The sequence below is a fragment of the Primulina tabacum genome, chromosome 1, assembly GCF_025594145.1.
Source record: "Primulina tabacum isolate GXHZ01 chromosome 1, ASM2559414v2, whole genome shotgun sequence".
Lineage (NCBI taxonomy): Eukaryota > Viridiplantae > Streptophyta > Magnoliopsida > Lamiales > Gesneriaceae > Primulina > Primulina tabacum.
The window spans coordinates 57,982,799-58,004,061 of NC_134550.1; the positions used below are offsets into that span (position 1 = coordinate 57,982,799).

At 35.7% G+C, this 21,263-nt stretch overlaps 1 protein-coding gene, 2 long non-coding RNA genes and 2 other non-coding genes across 8 annotated transcripts; 4 read left to right on the forward strand and 1 right to left on the reverse strand.

Annotated features, from left to right (window-relative positions):
- The first annotated feature begins 532 nt into the window (after nt 1–532).
- Nucleotides 533–1,712, forward strand: LOC142554354 (uncharacterized). Of its 2 annotated transcripts, XR_012822171.1 has the most exons (3): nt 533–776; nt 1,119–1,215; nt 1,367–1,712. It is a non-coding gene; the product is annotated as an uncharacterized LOC142554354 (long non-coding RNA). The 2 variants fall into 2 exon arrangements; XR_012822169.1 differs by lacking the exon at nt 533–776 and having other exon boundaries at nt 785–1,215.
- A 155-nt stretch (nt 1,713–1,867) lies between these two features.
- Nucleotides 1,868–6,497, reverse strand: LOC142554334 (transcription factor bHLH49-like). 3 transcript variants are annotated; one of them, XM_075665013.1, is made up of 9 exons: nt 6,178–6,497; nt 4,684–5,537; nt 4,339–4,554; nt 3,861–3,926; nt 3,717–3,785; nt 2,972–3,043; nt 2,686–2,883; nt 2,461–2,548; nt 1,868–2,378 (listed from the first exon to the last, which is right to left on the reverse strand). In XM_075665013.1, exons 2-9 carry the CDS (start codon nt 5,455–5,457, stop codon nt 2,341–2,343), a joined length of 1,521 nt encoding a protein of 506 aa, XP_075521128.1. In that variant the 5' UTR covers nt 5,458–5,537; nt 6,178–6,497; the 3' UTR covers nt 1,868–2,340. The 3 variants fall into 3 exon arrangements, with proteins under 3 accessions (XP_075521128.1, XP_075521134.1, XP_075521139.1); XM_075665019.1 differs by lacking the exon at nt 6,178–6,497 and adding an exon at nt 6,023–6,166; XM_075665024.1 differs by lacking the exon at nt 6,178–6,497 and adding an exon at nt 5,965–6,152.
- Nucleotides 6,498–10,824: 4,327 nt separating this feature from the next.
- On the forward strand, nt 10,825–10,907 carry LOC142521613 (small nucleolar RNA R160). The gene has a single exon (XR_012814311.1). It is a non-coding gene; the product is annotated as a small nucleolar RNA R160 (small nucleolar RNA).
- A 669-nt stretch (nt 10,908–11,576) lies between these two features.
- LOC142521601 (small nucleolar RNA R160) lies at nt 11,577–11,657 on the forward strand. Its single transcript, XR_012814310.1, has one exon. It is a non-coding gene; the product is annotated as a small nucleolar RNA R160 (small nucleolar RNA).
- Nucleotides 11,658–12,815: 1,158 nt separating this feature from the next.
- LOC142554370 (uncharacterized) lies at nt 12,816–20,296 on the forward strand. Its single transcript, XR_012822182.1, has 3 exons — nt 12,816–13,077; nt 19,351–19,827; nt 19,960–20,296. It is a non-coding gene; the product is annotated as an uncharacterized LOC142554370 (long non-coding RNA).
- The last annotated feature ends 967 nt before the right edge of the window (nt 20,297–21,263 follow it).

Below are 21,263 nucleotides of genomic sequence, written 5' to 3' on the forward strand. Positions count from 1 at the left end.
CCTGATATCTCCACGACATGCATGTGTTGCATATCTTATATATCATTGTGTAGATACATGTTATATATATTATGGTTGTTCCATACAAAGCGTTTGTTCACCCCAAGGGAGGTTGTTGTTGTCTTTGTGTGTGGACAATGACAGTTACTCCAGGTTATCAAGAGACCAGGAGATGTACTTCTGGAGGGAGTCACATCTGAGTTGAGATTGAGTGGTCTATCCCAGTGTATATATGTATCTATATACCGGGGTATATCCCGGGGATATGAGTTGTTTGATGTAGTTGATGTCAGTCATGTGTGAGCTTATTTTATGATGTGATATGTTTAGAAGAGACTTTATTATATACTATTTTTAGTATTATAATCATAGTTGACATATTTTGGGTTCATTATAAATGTTTTTACTCGTTTTCTGCTTTAATTAATTATATCTAATCAAATTATATTATAATAACGATTAGAAGTGAAGGATCACAAAACGACAGAGTAACAAACAAACAAACAAAAAAAAACATCTTCTCCCACTCGACACGGCTAAGTCAATTTGGTCTGTTTTTTTTTTTTTTTTTAATTCACTATACTCCGCAAAACCCGAAAGAAACCAATAGAATTATGTGGTGTTCAAGGAGTTTAGTATGGCTTCTTTTGCAGTAAAGGATTTCGTTGGGAATGGATGTCTTAAAGAACTACTGCCAAGGCTGTTGAAGAAGGGTGGGGTGAAGATGATGAACTCAGAAGACATGGAAAACATTGGCATGACTCAACAGCAAAAAGGTTTAATGTTTCTCTTTTTTAAATCAGAATCTTGTCAAGATGCCTTGTTTTCAGAAATATTGCTAGTGTTCCATCAAGGTTTTTAAAGTTCAATTTTGGTGATTATCTCGAGTTTTTTTATATGAGAAAGATCTTCGATATAAGTTCATCTAAAAATAATGTATCATATAACTCTGTATTGTGATTAAGATGTTCAAGGAAATAAAAGTTTACCATGTTGGTTCTCTCAATTTATAAAATGTAAATAAAAATTAATCAAGGACGGATCAAGAACTCGGACGAGCGGTGAAATTTATATTTTTTGGAAGAATTTGGATATAAAATTTGAATTCTTTTCATTAGAGGAGAACCTTATGGCATTGCTCATCAGTTCATTGAGAGAGACTTTGGCGACTGGGCGCCAGTGGCTGGAGTTATAGAGATCTGCACTCGTATCCAGGTAGGAGGTGTTTATGGGTAAGAGATATAAACAAACAACATGACACGACCATTAAATCAAACAAGCTTCTACTAGGATTTCTGCCTTGATGTTTCAGGCTTTTAGCACTAGTTTTTGACCCGAATAACTAACTGGCTTCATTTCTACGCAGAACCCACTGGTTAGCCGGCCTGTGGCAACACAATCAATAAAAGGTGTAGAAGAATGAATCCTCAATTGTCAAAAAAGAGAAACTTTGGGTTGAGCTTCAGTGTCAATCCATGGTTTGAATTTCACCTTCAAGAAATTAATAGGTAACCACCAGTTTCTGAAACTTGTTTTCATGCATTCTTGTGATGGATGAAAGTTTTGTTGTTCATGAATTTTTTCATGGGTTGACACTGAAACTTGTTTTCATGTTGTTCGTGAATTTTTTCATGGGTGCTCCCGATTCATATTGTTCAAGAACTTGAGTCACAGAAAATAGATATGTAATCACATTGTGCTGCTGTTATTTATCCGATAAAAAGCCAATTACCGATTGCACATTTTTATTGTAGAATTTTACTTTGATTCATAGAAATTTTTGAAAATGTTCTGAAAACAAATACAGTGGGTTTCTCAAACATCTGGAAGTGATCATCTTCACAAAGCATGACAAATGCGAAATAAGTGCTGGCAAAGCATATTGTATTCTCCAATGCATTTCAAGGCTGAAACAAAATACCTAGTTGTACCCTAGAAATTCAAAAGTACAGGTAACTAATCCTTTCCCCTGTAAGGAAATTACAAGAATTTGAACTCCTCAGGACCCCCACAGAGTATCAAATAATAACATCATCACAACAATCAATAACCAAAATAACTACATGATAACAGAGAAAAGCTAGCTCCTGTAAGTAGCATCAGGCATAGAAGAACAACAGGGGACCTGGAGAAGAACTCTCAGTCTTCCACTGGTTTGTACACGGAGTACAATGTTTGATTTAAAAAAAGAAAGAATACTTCATTTAGTGCCGAGGGTATAAGGTCGGGGATAGGGAATGGGTGATCCCAAATCTAATAGAAGGAATACAAGAATTTGATCAGCTATTCACATTCGACAAAGGGTAATGGAGGCACGCAACCAAAATACTGAAAAATCAATCAGGTTTCAGCTTTCATGTGCACGAGTGGTGGAGAATCTGATGGTGCAACAAAGAAAACTGAAGTGAGATTAACATCTTAATCCATAAATGAAGCCAGATTTGAGGATGCGCAACATACCACTTAAATCTTGTTCATCATTAGTTGGACTTGAGGTGAAGCCCATTTGAACAACATTGTGAAGCTCATCTGCCCAGGCATTGGGAACCTGCCGATGATGACACCAGAATATCAAAAAACAAATCCCTTCTATATGCCCTCAAAAAAAGCTCATTTTCGAAGGCAATATGCTAATTCTTCCGCCTGTATTACACTACTTGAGATAATAATCAATTAGAGCTTTACTTGTGATGAAGGTTCTTTAAATTCTTCACCAATGGCAGTTGATCGGAGATTAATTACTCTTCGAAAGGCATCTGAAGAGTTTCCTAAACCAGGAATGCCTGATTGAATTAGTGGGGGTTGTGATGGATGTAGAGGAGGATAAGCCACGTTCATATCTGGAGGAAAAGCCAATGAAGATTGCAGTCTAGGTTGAAGGATCTGTTATTGATTATTACTTGTATTAGATTCAAAGAAAATTAGAAGTTCAATTGCAAAGTGGGGTGGGATACGAGAGGCATGTGCTTACATCTTTAGCTAGGAATGCTTCAATGTTGAAGTTGAGCCGTGGATTAACTGTTGCAAGCTTCATGGACAGAAACTGAAAAGAAACATGAACACACTACCATTAATGATCTTTAAACTTTCAAATTCATATGCAACAAGAATTTACTGTCAAAAGTGTCGAACTATCAGTTCTCAAAAAAAAGTATAGAACTATTGGTGAACCACCTCGTGAACTTCTTGATAAGTGGTAACTGAAATGGTATTGGTGCCAGGAGATGACAAGTATATAATCCCGAGGTGTGATCACTATTACGTTCCACTAAGTTGGTATTGAGTGCTTATTTCCAGGCCATTGTTGATAAACTGGTCATGATGTCATTAGTTCTGGACATATATTTCATGATCTGTGGCTTTACAAGTGTGGGGATGTGCACTAAATTTTACAATTATTGTCAGGCCGTCTCCACGAGCTCGAGTTTTCGGGTTGAAAGAGGTAACTACAGTCATTAATCTTAGCATTTTCAGTGAATATTAAAACGAACCTCATAAATTTCACATACTGATTTCACAACGAGAACCAAATCGTTTCTGAGGGAAAAGTTCGCTTACATTTTCTTGATAGTAAAAAAATGTGTTTAAGAGTGTCATTTTGCTAAAGCTCTATCGTTGAAACTCTCCAGATAACGCAACAGCATTTTTAGAAACTCATGAATGGAATTATTCGATAATTACGTAACAAGAAGAATTTGAGAGTAATCATCACATACCTCGACCTGTCGCTGCAGCGATTGCACATAATTAATGATCTCATCCAGCATAACAGCTTTTCCTGTAACCTGCCAGGGAAGACATATAGGTATTGAATACGCATAATATCAAAATGGCAATAAGACTTAATCAACAATACTAACCTTGCTGCAACCAGGAACGAGATCCTGAAGGTACTTCATCCTTTCACTGATCTTTTCCCTCCTCACCTACATCGGAAAACAGTATATCTAATGTCAAAACCAAATGATATTTCGCTCACTAAATCAGCATAGTTCTCAAACAGACTCCCGACAAACGGCATTCATTACAACTAGGGGTATTTGATTTGAAGTTGAAATTATTGAACTTGGGTCGACTCGAACTTGCGGAACTCGAGCCCCATAATTTGAACGACTGGTGAATAAAGATTTGTAATTATATTTGAACCAAATGAATCGAGCTCAAAATCAAACTCAAAAGTTGATACCATAAAAGATTTCAGTTTTCAAACTTGTAACCAAGATTTAAGTTGGCTAAAAAACTTTGATCTCCAACTTGATACGAAACTATTTGTAGCATTTCCCTAGATTCAGTTCATTTGTAACACGGTACAACAGATGAACTTTGTAAAGCCATTACCCTTTCAGCAAGACTGTGGCTGTTTGTGGCCTGACCTCTTCGTGCTCTAACATGTATATATTCTTCCTTCGGCATATCTGATCCTTGGGATCCCTGCTTACCATGTTTGCTAGCAGGTTTACTGCTCGAAGCTGGGTATTGATCGCCCTTTGGTTTACTTTTAGCATGCTCCTTTTCTGTTTCAATACATGGGTGTGCGGCTTCCTTTTTTTCATTCTGGAACACAAATACAAATTAAATCAACAAATTAAGAACATAATGAATTTAATCCATGTGGAAGTACTAACATAATGAAAGCTGTATATGTCTATCCAATATATGGCAGAATAAATATGTTAATTCTACCTGAGCAATTCTCTTCCTTTTCTTGGAGCCAAGCCCCTGACCAGAAGACTCCACGGCTGCACCTTCAAACTTCTCTAGTGGATCACCGTTATTAAATTCAGACACATCAGACTCATTATGTGATGCATCAAGTGCATTTTTCACTTCGTCTTGAGACCGAAGATAATTTCCACGAATTTTTTCATTGTGGAGTGGGTTCGCTTCCGGGCCATGGTCGATAGGAAATGAAGCCTCTTTAGAAGCTTCAGCCATGTTCATTTCATATCCATTACCTCGAAAATTCTCATGCGGCCCTTGCATTGAAGCAAAAGTATGAGAATACGGATTCAGAGGATCGGGAATGGTGAAGGAATTTATCATTTCGCCAAAATTCCCTCCATTGAAGCTCGAACACCTCACTGCTCGTTCGATAAAAGCTGAATCGGCTGAAAAGTGAGGCAAACTCTGATGAATCGTCCCCGGAACTGCAGGTAGAAAGACACCCCTTCTAAGGATTTGATTTGTGTTCCAACCAAGATTAGCTCTTACGGAATCAAGATTACTCAAAGTTTCACTATTTGCTTGCTGATCCCAATTCCGGGGACAAAAAGAATCAACCATTGGGGCAGCGGAGCAAGCAGAAGATTCTACCATGGAGTTGTTCATTGGAATTATTTCAACAGATGTATTTGTTAGATTGTTTCCGTTCACTTGCCAGTTTGAGGATAAATTACATGCAAGATAGATTCCAGGATTTTCAGTCTCCTCCGACTCAATGTTGGTAACCGTATCCATTTCCTCCGCACAAAAATTCAAAATACTCCGATATAGTACCAATTACACCTCTTCTTAGACCTAGTGACTCAAAATATTACCTGGCAAAAAGCGAAAAATAGGCAAGCACACTAAGAAGAAAGTTCCCAGAAAAATCAGTAATAATAATCAGCTTCCTGGATTAGAATGAACAGCTCTAATTTGAATCAAAATGGTTAAAGAAATTATAAAGGAATATAAAGATAAACAGAGAGCAAAAGATTCAGAGAGCATTGCTCGATTATTTTTCCTGAATATGTTTCAAGTGTTCAAATTCAACACTCAAAACTAGTCTTTAGAAAACATCTAAAAAGAGGGAAAAATCAATGCCGCCTCCACAATTTTGTGACTCATGGCTAGCTGAAAAACACCATAAGGAGACAAACACATTTATCAAGACGCCACCACAATACACAACTGCTTCAACTATTTCCAGAGCTTTTCACGGAAATTAAAGCGACCTTTCAAAAAATTTAAGCAAACTAATACCATCAATGCCGGGAAAACAACTCAGTTCAATAAAGAGATCAAGAAAGTGTTCAGAAACCAGTCAATTGAAGCAGCGGACGCATTGGTTTCAGCACCATAAATACCAGCACCACACTCATTCATTCATGCAGAAAAAGGCAACCCAGTAAGCGAGTACCACGAAGCACAGAACTAAAAGTGGGAAAAGGTAAAAAAAAATAAGATGCAAGATACCATTTTAAGATTGCATGTCGTCCTTTTTAACACTTGTATAATTATTTGAAGACCCGTCTTTTCCACCAAGAAAGAAAGACCTTTTCTTTCTGTTGAATTTTTGACCGTACCACTGTTTAAGGCTCAGGCTGTTATGTAATAAGCTCAGGCTGTTATGTAATAATACAGAGTGACAGCGAGCATTCATTCAAGAAAACAATAAATAAAGAGCGAGAAAGAGTGGAGGGGGCAGGGGAACAAGATCAAGAATCGTAGCGAGTAAATGAAGATGAAAGAGAAAACTGGGTATTTAAAGAATGTGAAAAGGAAAGGTTAAAAAGAAAGATGCTGCATTTATACCCATTACCCACGCCTTTGCATAAAAAAGAGAGTTCTTGATGATTAACCAGTAACCACCCCCATTTCAAAATGAAATTGAATTATCTTCGGATGAACAGTGAAAATGAATTTAAATATTTTAATTCTTAATTTACAGATTGCTGCACAGAGTCGAAAATTTATCTCGTCCACACTATACATTATCTGGAAAAAAAATATAAAAAATGAAGGACAACAAAATTTTATTTAAAACTTTTTAAAATGTTCAGCTTTGATTCTCAAAATACAAATAATATAAGTTTTTAAAAAAGTCCCTTGAAATTGGATTTCCGAGTAAGTCCAAGTAACCAAGTTCTGAGCAAGTTATGAGAGTTAGAAGCACGGGGAGCAAGGACGGTCAGTTTGGCTGATGTCGGTCCTCCTAAGATTTATAATAGGTCTCTTGTGAGACGGACCTTACGAATCTTTATCTATAAAATGAGTCAGCCCTATCGATATTCACAATAAAAAGTAATAATCTTAGCATGGATGACCCAAATAAAAGATCTGTCTCACAAAATACAATCCGTGATCTATTGTTTATATTTAATATCATTCTTTATTATTTTAGCAATTTACCCATGTTAATTAAAGACATTAGTTATTTTCAACATTCTTTTTAATTGAATTATATACATATATTGTTAATACCTTGATTATTCTATTGGCCTACTAGTAGAAGGTATTATTGCGGTACATGTTGTTAAACAGTGTGATCTGTCATGTTTTAACCTAATGTGATTAACTTTACTTTTGTTTGGTTTACTTTGGATAAGTTTTTAAATTTTAGTGATAATAATATTATAATATCACTCTGACAACCCCTCTCTCCTTTTCTTATTTAACATTATTATATTAGCTTTACAATATTATTATCTCTTCCCTTTGCCCTTCGAAATAGAGCTAGCTTGTTGCTTTCAGATGGTAATTTATTTATATATATATATATATATTGTGATTATTCATAAATTTTAAAAATATTAATTTCCATATGATTAACTACATTTAAAAATTAAAATATTCCCTCTGATTCATTTGTATCGAATTAAAAATAGTCCATGATTCGATTTGGGGGTTCTCCCATGATTGGCAATTATTAACAATTTATAAATAAAAAATGAAAGAGTGAAATGTTTTAACTTGTTGAGGAAAATAGAAATCTCCAATTGTACTAAATTTACCCTATTTTGGTACTGCATTTACCTTATTTCAAATTAAATGAAACCTCCCAATTTATAGGCTGACTTCAATTAGGTAATTTTGCTTCATAAGATGTGGACTTATCGAAGGAATTAGGTGGTTGAATTATGTCTCACAATTTCGTCTCATAAAATACGACCAGTGAAACGATCTCACACAAGTCTTTGCCAATTTTTTCAATTAAGTAGTTGGATTTATGGTTTTTATTCTTCCAAATAATAATGACGTAGGAATTTTTATTCTAAAAAAAAAATAATTGCACAAATAAGTAAACACGAAAATAGTATAAGTTTTCCTGAATAAATTATAATGCAATAAAATTCACGTTTTTTATTTAGGAGAAATATAATAAAATTGATTGTGATGAAATGATCTACTCAGCAATATTGCAAGCATTTTAAATTTCCTTGATATCGAAAAAAATAATAATTTTTAAAAATAATCAATGAAATGTGTTATTTAATTTTCATACATTATATTATCGACACGAATCCTCTAGCTTTTTAATCCAAACGAGTAAACCTCCGAGATAATGCAATAATCTGCGTAACACGATGGCTTCCTTCTCTGTTCCTAGCTTTCTGGTTGATTCCAAGCTTCAAACAACACAAATTCCTTTTCTTTTACGCGGATATAGTACTAATAATAAATAGTTAAATGGAAGAGTAGATTATTTTTTCTCAAAGTTTAATGTCACGTATTAATTATCTTAATTAATTAAATTAAAGCTTGTCAAGCTGTTAATGGACTGTCCGTTTCTCTTTTAATTTTTCCCCTGTCATTATTTGTTAACCTGGGAACTTGAAATCCCAACTAATTAAATCATAGAATCTTCCCTGATTTGCTTTATAAATTAAATTCAGACAACGACTGAAAGTTTAACTATTTCTGTATCAATAATCAAGGGAAACACTTACGTGAAACGATCTCAGGGGTCGTAATTTGTGAGACGGATATCTTATTTGGATCATCCATGAAATAATATTACTATTTATGCTAAGAGTATTACTTTTTTAATAGGTCTCTTGTAAGACGGTCTCACAGATCTTTATCCGTTAGACCGGTCAATCCTACCGATATTCACAATAAAAAATAATACTCTTATCATAAAAAGTAATACTTTTCATGAATAACTCAAATAAGATATATGTCTCACAAATACAACCTGTGAGACCGTCTTACACAATTTTTTGTCTATTTTTTATTGTGAATATCGGTAGGTAGGGTTGACCCGTCTCATATATAAAGATTCGTAAGACCGTCTCACAAAATACATACTCAATAATTAATTATACACAGTTAATATTTTCTGTCGTTCGCTCAAAAAAATATTTTTAAAATTGTTTTTCATGCAAATTGAGATAATTACAAACTCCATGAATTTTCACGACACATTATTTTTGTATTGCATGCGAATATAAGTTTGGTGGTCAAATGGACCAAAATATATTGACCAAAATTTTTTATTGGAATAACAATAACAACTCATAATAAAATAAATTTTTTTTATCAAAACAATAGTTTAAAAGTTTTATAAAATTTTAAGCCTTATTTACTAAAAAAAAAAATCAAAACTGCAAAAAATTTTAATTTTGTAAAATTCAATACAAATATTCATTTGGGATGAAACAATTATTTATGACAATTTATATATTTTATAGTATCTATTTGATGATTTGTTTTTTAGAGCTATAATAAAATAAAGTCATTAAATGTTGGAAAAGGACTGTCATTGTTTAGCTTATTCGGTAAGAAAATCGAGATGGAAGGATCTGCCAAATTATCCCAAAATGAATATAAATGGTTAATCACTCTTGTGATTTGGCTACCTAGTATATGATTGATTATCCTTTATGTTTATGTTGATATATCGTTTTCTCGTATTAAATGTGCAACGAAAGTTTAAAAATTATGTGTTATGATAATCAAAACTCCATTGGACGTCGTATATGTGTCTAATGTATGATTGATTATCCTTTATGTTTATGTTGATGTATCGTTTTCTCGTATTAAATGTGCAACGAAAGTTTAAAAATTTTGTGTTCTGACAATCAAAACTCCATTGGACGTCGTATATGTGTGCATTAAATAATATAATATTTATATAAATTAAATTATAAAAAATATGGAGCTTAAAAACTTTAAGCGCAAAATATATTTGGTGACCAACGTATTTAGTTACTAGCAGAATAGTATGTATATTATATGTGAATTGAATATATTTATCGAAAAACTACTGACCTACAAACTTGTTAACTCAGCCCTAAATGTTACCATCACAAGAAATTCACCAACAAATGGACTCAATGGTTTTTGGGCCTTAAAAATAATTTTAATCATTAAAGTAATAATTTTTCAATTATTTATGATTATCGTAATTTAGGCAAAAACTTGTGTGAGACGATCTTACGAGTCGTATCTTGTGAGACGTATATCTTATTTGGGTCATCCATTAAAAAATATTACTTTTTATGTTAAGAGTATTATTTTTTATTGTGAATATCGATAGGATTGACCTGTCTCACATATAAAGATTCGTGAGATCGTCTCACAAGAGACCTACTCCAGAATTTAATTTCATAAAGTATATAAAAATCATAGAAGAGGCCTTTGCACGTAACACATAATTAGAGTTGGGCTAAAAAAGCTTCAGCCTGGTCTATAAGAAACGTGGATCACGAGGCCCAAAACGCTTTTTAGTGCTCGCCGCTGAATCTGAACCTCGCTCGTACCCACCCGTAGTATAAAGGATCACGCGCCTCCCCCAGAAACCCTAGCAGAACCTCAAGATTCATCATTTTTCAGATTAATTGTAGTGATTTATTTTTCGTCAGAATCGTATAGATTCCTCGCGAAATATTTTGTGTTACTGTTCCATTTGTTTTTTTTTTTTGCACCAATTAGCCCTGCGCAATTATGAGTTATTAGTTGCGAAGAAAATTGGAGATAAAGGTATATACGGTGCTAAAGACTCGATCTTTTGGGAAAATATAGGGTTGGGTTCTTATTTGAATGTTAATTCAACTTTGTTTTGCCAAAAGAGATCCGTAAAACGAAGCTTCAGTGGAATTATTGGTTGTTGAAGGGCAGATCAAAATGATGAGAATCAGTTATCTGAATTCCAATGTGGAATTTGTAAATATAATACTGGTCTTCAAAGTTCTCTGATTGATCTGCCTCTTAATTCCTCGTATCTCCGAATTGTTTTCTGATAGACTCATTGCTCGGTTTGATGTATTTTATGGTATCCATTTTTTTTCAAAAAATTGGAATAACATATATGTATTTTTTTTAAATGTGGGCTTCTCACCGAAATACATATATGTATCTTTTTAAAAAATATGGGCTTCTCACCGAAATATGGTGACTAGTTAAACCTTTTCAAAATTCTTGATCTGCTTGGGAACTAAGTTGCAAATGGCATCAAATTGTATATATATTTTTACTATTGTCAAAGATCTGATGTTAATTTCTGGTAAGTGTTCCTAATTAGATGCAATTTTTAGCTATTTCTAGATGCGTGTTAAATTGTGATCCTTGATTGAATTTGTGGCAGTGATAGGTAGGATCCTTGTTTGCATTTGAAGCATTTATGCCTTTGTCCATTTTTGGATTGCATTGAATTCTATTTGGACATGACATGGATAACCAAAAGTGAAATCACGCTAGTAGCCTGCAAATTCAATCAGGCTCCATCTTTTTTAAATAAGATATATGATTTCTTATGCATATGCTAATGTTGGAATGTTTTGTCTAGTAGCCTGCAAGATGCATTTTTGTTCTGGTTGTGACAAGTGAATCCTTACGATATTTTTAGTTGAGGGAAACTGGCCAAAGAGCAAAGCAAAATGACGAAATATTTTAATCTGAATTTCATCTGTTGAATTAGATTCATAAATGGTCTTCAAAGTTCTCTGATTGCTTTGCACGCTGGTTTCATCAGTTGTGGGGGCTCGTTGGAGTAGTAGACACGAAACTGAACCCTTGGAAAATTTGGTGTTCTCCAGTATATGCTATTTTTATGCTAATACACAACTCATATTCATTTGAAACTAATACTTATTTCAAAACTGCCACACAGCTGACTTCAATTCAGTCGCGTTTCATCTTCTTCAACACTCACAGTGTAGTGCATTTTTTCCTTTGTATTTTGTTTGGTATGTTTGTCAGTCAGTGTGCATCAGACTAGTTGATTGCAGTTCTACCTCCCCCATTTTCTTCATATCTTGCTAGTTGGCATGCCGATATGCTTCTTAAGTACAATATGAAGTTTGCTTAGAAAGTTTGAACGCCATAATACAGAGTCTGGCATAACCTTTGGTCTATCTTATACGACCATGGTGTGGTATTGACATATTCTTCAAGGATTGCCAGTTGTGATATTTTGACCGAGTGGCCTAGAATCTTGGAATTATGAAGATTACATCATCTTAATTTGTTTTCTTGAACATTTGTTTGAACCAAATCTTGATTCATGTGCTTTAGATCATGTGTCTTTAGGATGTATTGTTTACCGCGGGATTGTTTTTGGATTCAACTTGAAGTATGGCGTTGGGCTGAGAAGTTGTGCTGGTGTCTAATGGAGGACGGTGAAGCCATGTTGGTTTTTGAGAATTGAGGGTGCATCTTACCTCGTCAATTTATTTTTCATACCTTTCATTTTGTATTTCAAAAGATTGATTATTGATATACTAAAAAAAAATTATTGTGTAAACAGTCATATAGATTAATTTTATATTATTTTGCTTTTTTAATAATTATAAATATTTTAAATGAGATCATATTGTCATTTAAATTTTGATAAGATTTATATAACAAGATTCAATTATATCTTTTTAATTAGTGAATGTTAAATAAAATAAGGATAAGTTTGATATTAAATAAAGGATGGATTGTTCCATCAAAATTTGTCAGCGAGTTTCGTGTCTAACAACATAGTATATTGAATTCTTCCGTGGGGAGATGTGATTTGGTCATATTTTTTATGCATGTAATTTTATGAGAAAGCTAATATAAGTTTTCGGATCATCATTATGTGTATCCGTGATATCGTATTATAAGAAACATATTTTATAAAATAATATTTATATATATATATATAATTAAAATAAAATATCTGTAACATAAAATTGATTTGCAAGATCGTGTAACAAAAATTTTTATGTTTAATTAAAAGAATGAAAGTTTCCATATTTCATTTTATATAAAAAAAACGCTACAATAGCATATTGTAATAATCTACAACAGGTCTATAACTATATATTTCACATTACCAATTTTTAAAATTATCGAAACATATTTTTTTCACCATTATCTAAAATTTTAAATTTATAAAATAGGGTTGTTTGGCTCAAATCAACTAAACAAGGAACCAACTTGGCTGGGAGCAATTTAATTAAGCAAAATCCATGAAGCCCAAACCACAGCCCAATATAAGAAGCCCAAGTGAAATTGCAGTTGGCCCAATATAAGAAGCCCAAGTGAAATTGCAGTTGGCCCAATGAAGAAACGTAGTATCAGTTGCTGCCATTGCTACGTGGAGTGATGGGGGAAGGGAAAACTGCTGTGCATAATGTGACAAAAGTGAGGGAAGGAAATCAAAAAAGGGCCCCCGACAAAATCAACATAAAAATCTACAGCAAAAACTCTGCAGAATTCCTTATCAATTTTATGCAAAATTTCTCTTATTTGCTCTGTTGTTTATTGTCATTTCCAGCAAGCATTCTATAGATTTTATCAATGTCCATCCAAGTCTCATGTGAAAGCTTTGTTCGAATTTATAACGGCATAATAAATATTGATGTTGCTTATGAATTCCTCATTTAATTTCATTATATTTCTCATTTCACGTTCTTATTTTTGGAGCCATTTCGAGGGAATTAGAACAAACGGTCGAATCGAGATTCGCAACGCTTGGTAAACGAAGTCAGATTAATTCACATTCGGCACGAACACGTGCCTGGCACGCCCGCAAATTTTCGCGACAAACAAGTTGGCACGCCCGGTGGGACCCAATGCCTCCAAAGCGTACTGAGAAGAGTGAAGGAATTCCTCCATCAATGGGGAAATGTCATCGCTCACAAGAAGAGTTTCAGGAAACTGATGCAGATGGAAGAACGGTAGGAAAGGTTAGTACACAAGTTCGAGGAAGAGAATATGAAGGAAGGAATTGATGTTTCTGAAGGTGGTGGGCCTTCGCTGAACTTTATGTTGGCCATGGAGAAAAATATCCGCAGTGATCTCAGAGAAATGACCCAAACTTTCTCTACTGTCATGATGGAATTTGTGGCAGAAGTGAAGGAATGGAGGAAGTCTGCAAAGGGAGAGGCTGTTACGCCAGAAAATGTTAAACTTCAAGAAACTGACGTTAAATTGCTGAAAGATCAAGGCCAAGGATCAGGGATTTCTCAAGCAGGTGAAAATCGCCGCTTGGGGGAAGCACGAGTTCCTGAATCTGCCAAGGAAGGGAGATACACTCCTCCGCACAAAAGGGATGAGGAGTTGGGGTTGAAATTCCAAAACCGCAGCAACAGTAAACAAATGGCTGGTAACGTGTTCTCTGTGACGTCTCCTAACTTACATCCAGGGATGTATGTTGATGGGGGAATGCGTGGATATTCAGCGCCAGGTTCGGGACATAACACTCGGGGGGCAATCTATCCTCCTCACCATTTGAGACAAACTCCAGCGTTGGATTTTGAGATGGTACGTGATGCGATTCAAGAGTTGTATGGCCCAAGATTGAGGCCAATCAACCGACCAGAATTCCATAAACCGTATCCTGATATTGTGGATCATGAAAACCCTTACCCAAGAGGTTACCGCATTCCAGACTTCACGTTATACTCCAGGGGAAGACGGTCAATCCAGCGTGGAACATGTGGCCAGGTTTACAATTCAGTGTGGGGAATTGGCAAATTTGGAGAACTTTTCTAATTACAAGTTACGTTTGTTCCCCAATTTCCTGACCAGTACTGCTTTCACATGGTATGCAACATTACCTCGAAATTCTATTATGACTTGGCACGATACGGAACGTCAATTCCATACACAATTCTTCCGGACAGTACCTGAGATTAGTATAGCGGAACTGTCAAGGGTGGTCCAAAACCCGGGGGAATCTGCCGATGATTTCATTTGTAAGTTCAAGAAGGCGAGGAGCAGATGCCGAGTTTTCCTCCCTGAATCAGAATACGTGAAGATGGCACAGCGAGGACTCGATTTTGAACTTAGAAAGAAGTTCCAAGGGATGGAAGTCCGTGATTTTTATGAACTTGCTGCCAAGATATCAGAGTATGAGGAATTGTTACGAGAGGAGAGTTATAAAAGAAAGTCTACAGTGGGCTCTTATTTCCAGGAAGTGGAGGAAGTTGCATTGGCAGAAGTAGCAAACTCCGGATCACGGATTGTCCCTTTCTTGAAACGCAAGAGTGAAGAACTTTCCAAGAAAAATATTCCTCCAGTGCAAACTCCTTATACTTTCGATGCATCTAAGACGGAGGAAATCTTCGATCACTTAGTGAAGGAGAAGTTCATAACATTCCCCCCAAATCACAAGCTACCCACGAAGGAGGAGTTGAAAGGAAGAGATTACTGTAAGTATCACAATTCCTTCAACCATAATACTAATGCTTGTTGGGCGTTCAAGAATGTCTTGCAGGAAAGAATCAACAAGGGAGTCCTGAAATTTCCCGAGAAAAAGGAAGCGATGATAGTGGATGAAGATCCTTTTCCCCCGGTAGCCAATGTGAACATGGGCAGTACTGACTTGCGTTTCTTGATCAATGAGAGGAGAAGGAACGGGTACGGGGACAGGTCCATCAAACCAAGATTTACCATAAAGAAGTGTTGGGTGCCTCGAAAAATGATATTTGAGGTCAAGAAGAAGAAGACATAAGCTGTTCATGAAAAAGACCACTATTACAGTGGAGGCGGTCTGCATTATACTGGGAGGAATATGAGGTATGACAGGGAATCCATGGCCAAAAGGCCAGGAAACCAGTACCTCAGAAGGGGCCCACATCCTTGGTCGATGAATGGCGAGAGGAGAGCTGACCGGCAGTTATTTCAGAAGACAAGACAGAGGTCATCCTTTCTGGATACTGATAAAAAATATGAGAGGAAGTCCCGCTTTGTTGTTCCTCCTAGAGCAATCCCCGATGGCATATGGAAGCGGGTAGAACATCCAAAGTTCCCAAAACCTCTTTCTAGGACCCAAAAACGACGTTTGTGAGAGAAAAAGCTGTTGAACGCAGGTCTGGGGTGGAGGAGTCATTTAAAGAGAAGAAAAAATTTGGAAGGAAGGCTACTGAAGATAATGAGGAAGAAGATGATGACTTGTTATCAGAGGAAGACAGTGAACCAGTCAAGAGGGCTACTTTCAAGGTGGGACAGATTCTCGTTTCATTTGAGTGTGCCACTGGCTCGTTAATGCTGCTAGAGGAATTTAAGCGCAAAAGGGTGTCTGAGTCTGATGTATCCATTGGAAACAAAAGTATTACGAAGTCCATTCAGGCTGACATTTTGAATGATTGCGTTGGTGTTCTTGTGGATGAAGAGAAAAGAGTGTTGATGAAGCGACCTACCAGTGAGATGACTAAACATATCAAACCACTCCATATTATAGCACATGTTAACGGAAAGCCGTTGTCTAGGGTATTGATAGATAATGGGTCAACTGTGAATATTTTACTCTACAGAATCCTTCAGAAGTTGGGGAAGAATGTGGAAGACTTGATTCCTACAGAAGTATTTGTGGCAGCTTGTACCGGAGAATCCACCAAAACCTTGAGAGTTTTACCAGCAAATGTCACTGTAGGGTTTCGATCCTCTCTGTCAACCTTCTTCGTTGTCAATTCCAGTGTTAGCTTCCATACTTTGTTAGGGAGGGATTGGATTCACACCAATCATTGTGTGTCATCCTCCATGCACCAGTTATTGTTAATGTATAAGGAAGTTGAGGTTGAAGTGGTACAGGCTGATTCACAGCCGTATCAATATAATTCCAATGTCGTGGAAGCTAGATATTATGATGGAGCTTTTGGTCTAATTATGTTTCGTAACTATAGGGTGTATGGGCAATCAGGAGCAGTATACATGGACATTCAAAAAGTTAATGAAGCAGTTGAGAAGGTGCTCAAACCTACTGCCATGGTCTCTCCTAGACCCATGGTTCGACCTATTATCGAGGAGGTCGATGATTAAATTCACTAAGGAAGAGATGGAGGTGGCTGCAACTTCCGAGAGGAAAGCCACTTTGCAGCAGCTTGTGAACAAAGTGCAGCCTCAGGAGTTGTGGGATATCGATGGGGCTGGAGCTATATTTGAGGAGGAATATAGATGTAGCAAGGAAGAAGAGTTACAAATGGAGGATTTAATTTTAGCTCCGGCTCAGATGAAAGATCGACAGCCGGAGACAGAGGTTTTATAAAGATGGAATAGATGAGAAGTATTGTACAAAGTAGGCTGGATAGCCACTTTGGCTAATTTTGAGATATTGACTCGTAGAAAGTTTCTGTAAATATGCGAGGAATAGGCTTTTAAGCCATTCCTTGCTGAATTTGTTTGTAAATATGGATGGAGCATTGTGAATAAATAAAATCATTGCTCATGGAATCTTTGCAGCTGATATGGTTTTTGAGAGGAATTATGTGTTGTCTTGATAGTCGAATTGATGACGTGTAGAGCACGTTTATTACGTATTCCGATACTTTGATCTTGTTTGGAAAGTATGGGTAATAGTGAGCAATGGTGATCGCATATTGTGATAATATTGAAGAAAACAGGCTGTTTAGCCGTTGTTTTTAATTTATTTTACAGAAATTCGGACATAGTTTCCCTTGTAAACATGACATCCCAGAAATACAAATATGTGCAAACACCTGTGGACAAACCCAATCAACAGATATAACATAATTCCATCAACAAAGTTCGATTTCCAGGTATTATCCAACATCCAAAATCCAACATTACGCCAAATCATGGCAAAGAAATACAACCAATCAAAAGATCTACCACAGAGTGGTCTGGTCCGAACATCAAACAAAATACTAAAATGAAATGTTAATGGTGGTGCGTGAGCATTCAAGAAAGGTCAAGATGGCGCAATTCCTCCCACTTGGACAGACACTCTGCACGAGTATGTTATGCTGCTTTCAAGGGGTCTTCCCACTGCTGGTAAGCATGCTTTGTTGCACCAGATCATCACCCAAGTGATGGATATTGGCCTTGAGCTTATCGGAGAAAACTTTCAAGGCTTCATTGTCATGCAGAAGGGCCATCATGTTGGTTTTATGCTGAGCGAGTTCGGCCTCCAATTTCTTTACCAGCTCTTCCTTGGAGTCAAAGTTTGTATTCTTCTATTGGAGAGTTGTTAGGATAACCTTTTCTCTGCTTTGAAATCTCTCACTTGAATCAACGTCTCCGAACAAATGAGGCTTGAATCCTGAGAAGCTGAAAACATTGAAGGTAGATTATTTAAGATATCATGCAGTAAGTGTTGCTCATCAAAAACTCATTCAGACATATTCACAAACACCTCGAGTGCAGCATGAAAATGTGACATATTCTACAATGTTTTTGTGATGGAGGATTGAGAAAAATGACAAAATATATCTACCTTGAGAAGGTGTGGCTTGATGCGAAAGAGGTTGACGATTGCAATTTTCAGAAACTTGGATGTTATCACAATAACGATATAATCGGCGGTGGTATGGGATATGTGATCTTCGTGAGCAGTTATTAGTTGTCTCAAGGCGAAGGAGGATATGTTCTGAAAAGCAGTGAAGAATTGGAGGATCTTGGGGGAGGAAGGCAAGGAAGAAGTTTAGAAGGAAAACCACACTGCTATCTTTTCTTTTTTCTCCTCCTCTGCCTCCTCATCATATATGTCGTGTTAGCATTTGGGCCCAACTTATAAATGGGCTAATACATTAGAATTATTACATATATAGCCAAATTGACCCATGGGCCAAATTGGCTACGGGGGGCAATTGTTTGGCCCAAATCAACTAAACAAGGAACCAACTTGGCTGGGAGCAATTTAATTAAGCAAAATCCATGAAGCCCAAACCACAACCCAATATAAGAAGCCCAAGTGAAATTGCAGTTGGCCCAATGAAGAAACGTAGTATCAGTTGCTGCCATTGCCCGATGTGGAAGAACGTGGAGTGATGGGGAAAGGGAAAATTGCTGTGCAGAATGTGACAAAAGTTAGGGAAGGAAATCAGAAAAGGGCCCACGACAAAATCAACACAAAATCTACAGCAAAAACTCTGCAGAATTCCTTAAATTTTATGCAAAATTTCTCTTATTTGCTCTGTTGTTTATTGTCATTTCCAGCAAGCATTCTATAGATTTTAGCAATGTCCATCCAAGTCTCATGTGAAAGCTTTGTTCGAATTTATAACGGCATAATAAATATTGATGTTGCTTATGAATTCCTCCTTTAATTTCATTATATTTCTCATTTCACGTTCTTATTTTTGGAGCCATTTCGAGGGAATTAGAACAAACGGTCGAATCGAGATTCGCAACGCTTGGTAAACGAAGTCAGATTAATTCACATTCGGCACGAACACGTGCCTGGCACGCACGCAAATTTTCGCGACAAACAAGGGTATATAATACTTATGATATGTAGTCATGATAAATAATTATGAAAGTCTAAAAATCTGTTTTGGGGAAAAAATACAGTCTAAATTTATTTTTAGAAGTTGATAATTTAGTTAAAGAAAAATTAATCGCCAAATATCCGGATGGATTGACTAGCTAGTATGAATGGTACGTTAACTACTCTTCCAGTTTAAAAACTTGCACTAATCTAATTTGATTATTTGTTGAAAGTAATGAATTTTATTTGCAAAAATTGTCATTGAGTATCTTAACATATTTGGAAATAAACCAGCAAGTTTGGTAACCTTAAACCACTATTCAATAAATGACGCGCATTTAAATAAAATTCTCGTTTATTTGATCATTCTATCTTTATATATTAAACTCGACATCTCCATTCCACCAGCACCAACTCTGCTTCAATGGCTATCAACAAAGTTCTTTTCATATTGGCGTTAGCTTCCATGGCTATGATATCAGGTATATTAGTTTTTTAAAAAGTTTAAACATTTTGCCTTCAAATTTTTGTCTTTTGGTTTTTTTTTTTTAAAAAAAATTAAGTGTCTTGTTTCTTTTCAAGATATAATTTATTCAAACATACAATATTGGCAGGTCCTATGCTGAAAGTAGGCGGATCAGTGCAGCTTCCACATTGTTTAGTGAATGAAGATTGCTTACCGATTTGTCAAAAAGTACCACTGCCAATTTTGCGAGTGCATGTCTGGGATATGCGTCCGCGGTTGCGGTGGGAAAGGAGTCATCCCAGTTGGCCAGAAGCCCGCCGGCTGAAGCCATGGCATGGCACAAGGAGATGCTAGCAAGTCTAAATTTGAATGTTTTATATATCTTGGGTGGTTTTGAAGTAGTGTGTCAGTAACTATTGGCATACTATATATACCATGTTAAATTTTAATATTAAATATATAATTTGAGGTTAAAGTAATTTTTCTTATTTAAAGTCATTAATATTTGAATTTCATGTTTTTTGTTTTCTTCTAAGAATAATGGTTTCCAAATATTTTCTATCTCAAGCCTTGAAGGACTTAATTGGAAGATTTATCAGTCCTGAATTGTATATAGTTATGGATTGGGTAGTTATTAATTTGTTAATGACGATTTAAGAATAATTTTTTTAAATAAAGGACCGCGATGCGTAAAAGCTTCCCGTATATGAATAATTTGACAATTTTTAAGATAAAAAACATGTAATTTGTTGAATCATATTATTACAAATTTTAATAATTAATAATCAATTAATTATAATAACGATAACAATATTACTTATTAAAGTAGTAAAAAACCATTTTATTTGTTGAAATTGATGGATTAAAGGTACGTGCTTTTAGATTTATAGGTTTTCTATGTGAGTGAATGAAAATTTGAAAGATGGGTTTGTCTCATATTGAAATAATAAAGTGGTATATATAGGTTTATATTGTGTTACACTTTATGGAGGTGTAACAAAGATTGGTCAAGATGTTCTCTTTCACGCACGCCTGCGCAGGGGGTGCAAATCATGGGCCCGATTTGCAATGGAAAAAGGCTCGATTTGTGTGCAAGCGTGTACGAGCGTGACTTGGGTGTGTCGAATGTCGGATCGATCAAGGCAAATATCGCCCAGTTAGTCTATGCCATCTTTTGTTATTTTTGACTGTTGGTGCTTCGCATCGCCAAGCTAGTCTATGCAAATATCGAACAGAAATGATCTCTTCCGTTAAAAGAGATGATTAATTTGTCTCACATTGAAATAATAAAGTGGTATATATAGGTTTACTAGAAAAGTGCACGTGCGTTGCACGTGAGCAACTAAATTGTTGGAAATATACATACGAAATTTTGATAATATTTAAATGAATTAAAATAAGGCTATTGAAATAAACCAAATCACAAATCAAAAATCATGACCATAGATGGTA

Excerpts from the sequence above, each read along its gene's own strand:
- LOC142554334 (XM_075665013.1), bottom strand. The coding sequence starts at position 5,457 with ATGGATACGGTTACCAACATTGAGTCGGAGGAGACTGAAAATCCTGGA. Across the intron at positions 4,555-4,683 it reads AAAGGAAGAGAATTGCTCAG|AATGAAAAAAAGGAAGCCGC; the intron begins GTAGAATTAACA and ends TTTGTGTTCCAG. Across the intron at positions 2,379-2,460 it reads TGATGAACAAGATTTAAGTG|ATTCTCCACCACTCGTGCAC; the intron begins GTATGTTGCGCA and ends TTGCACCATCAG.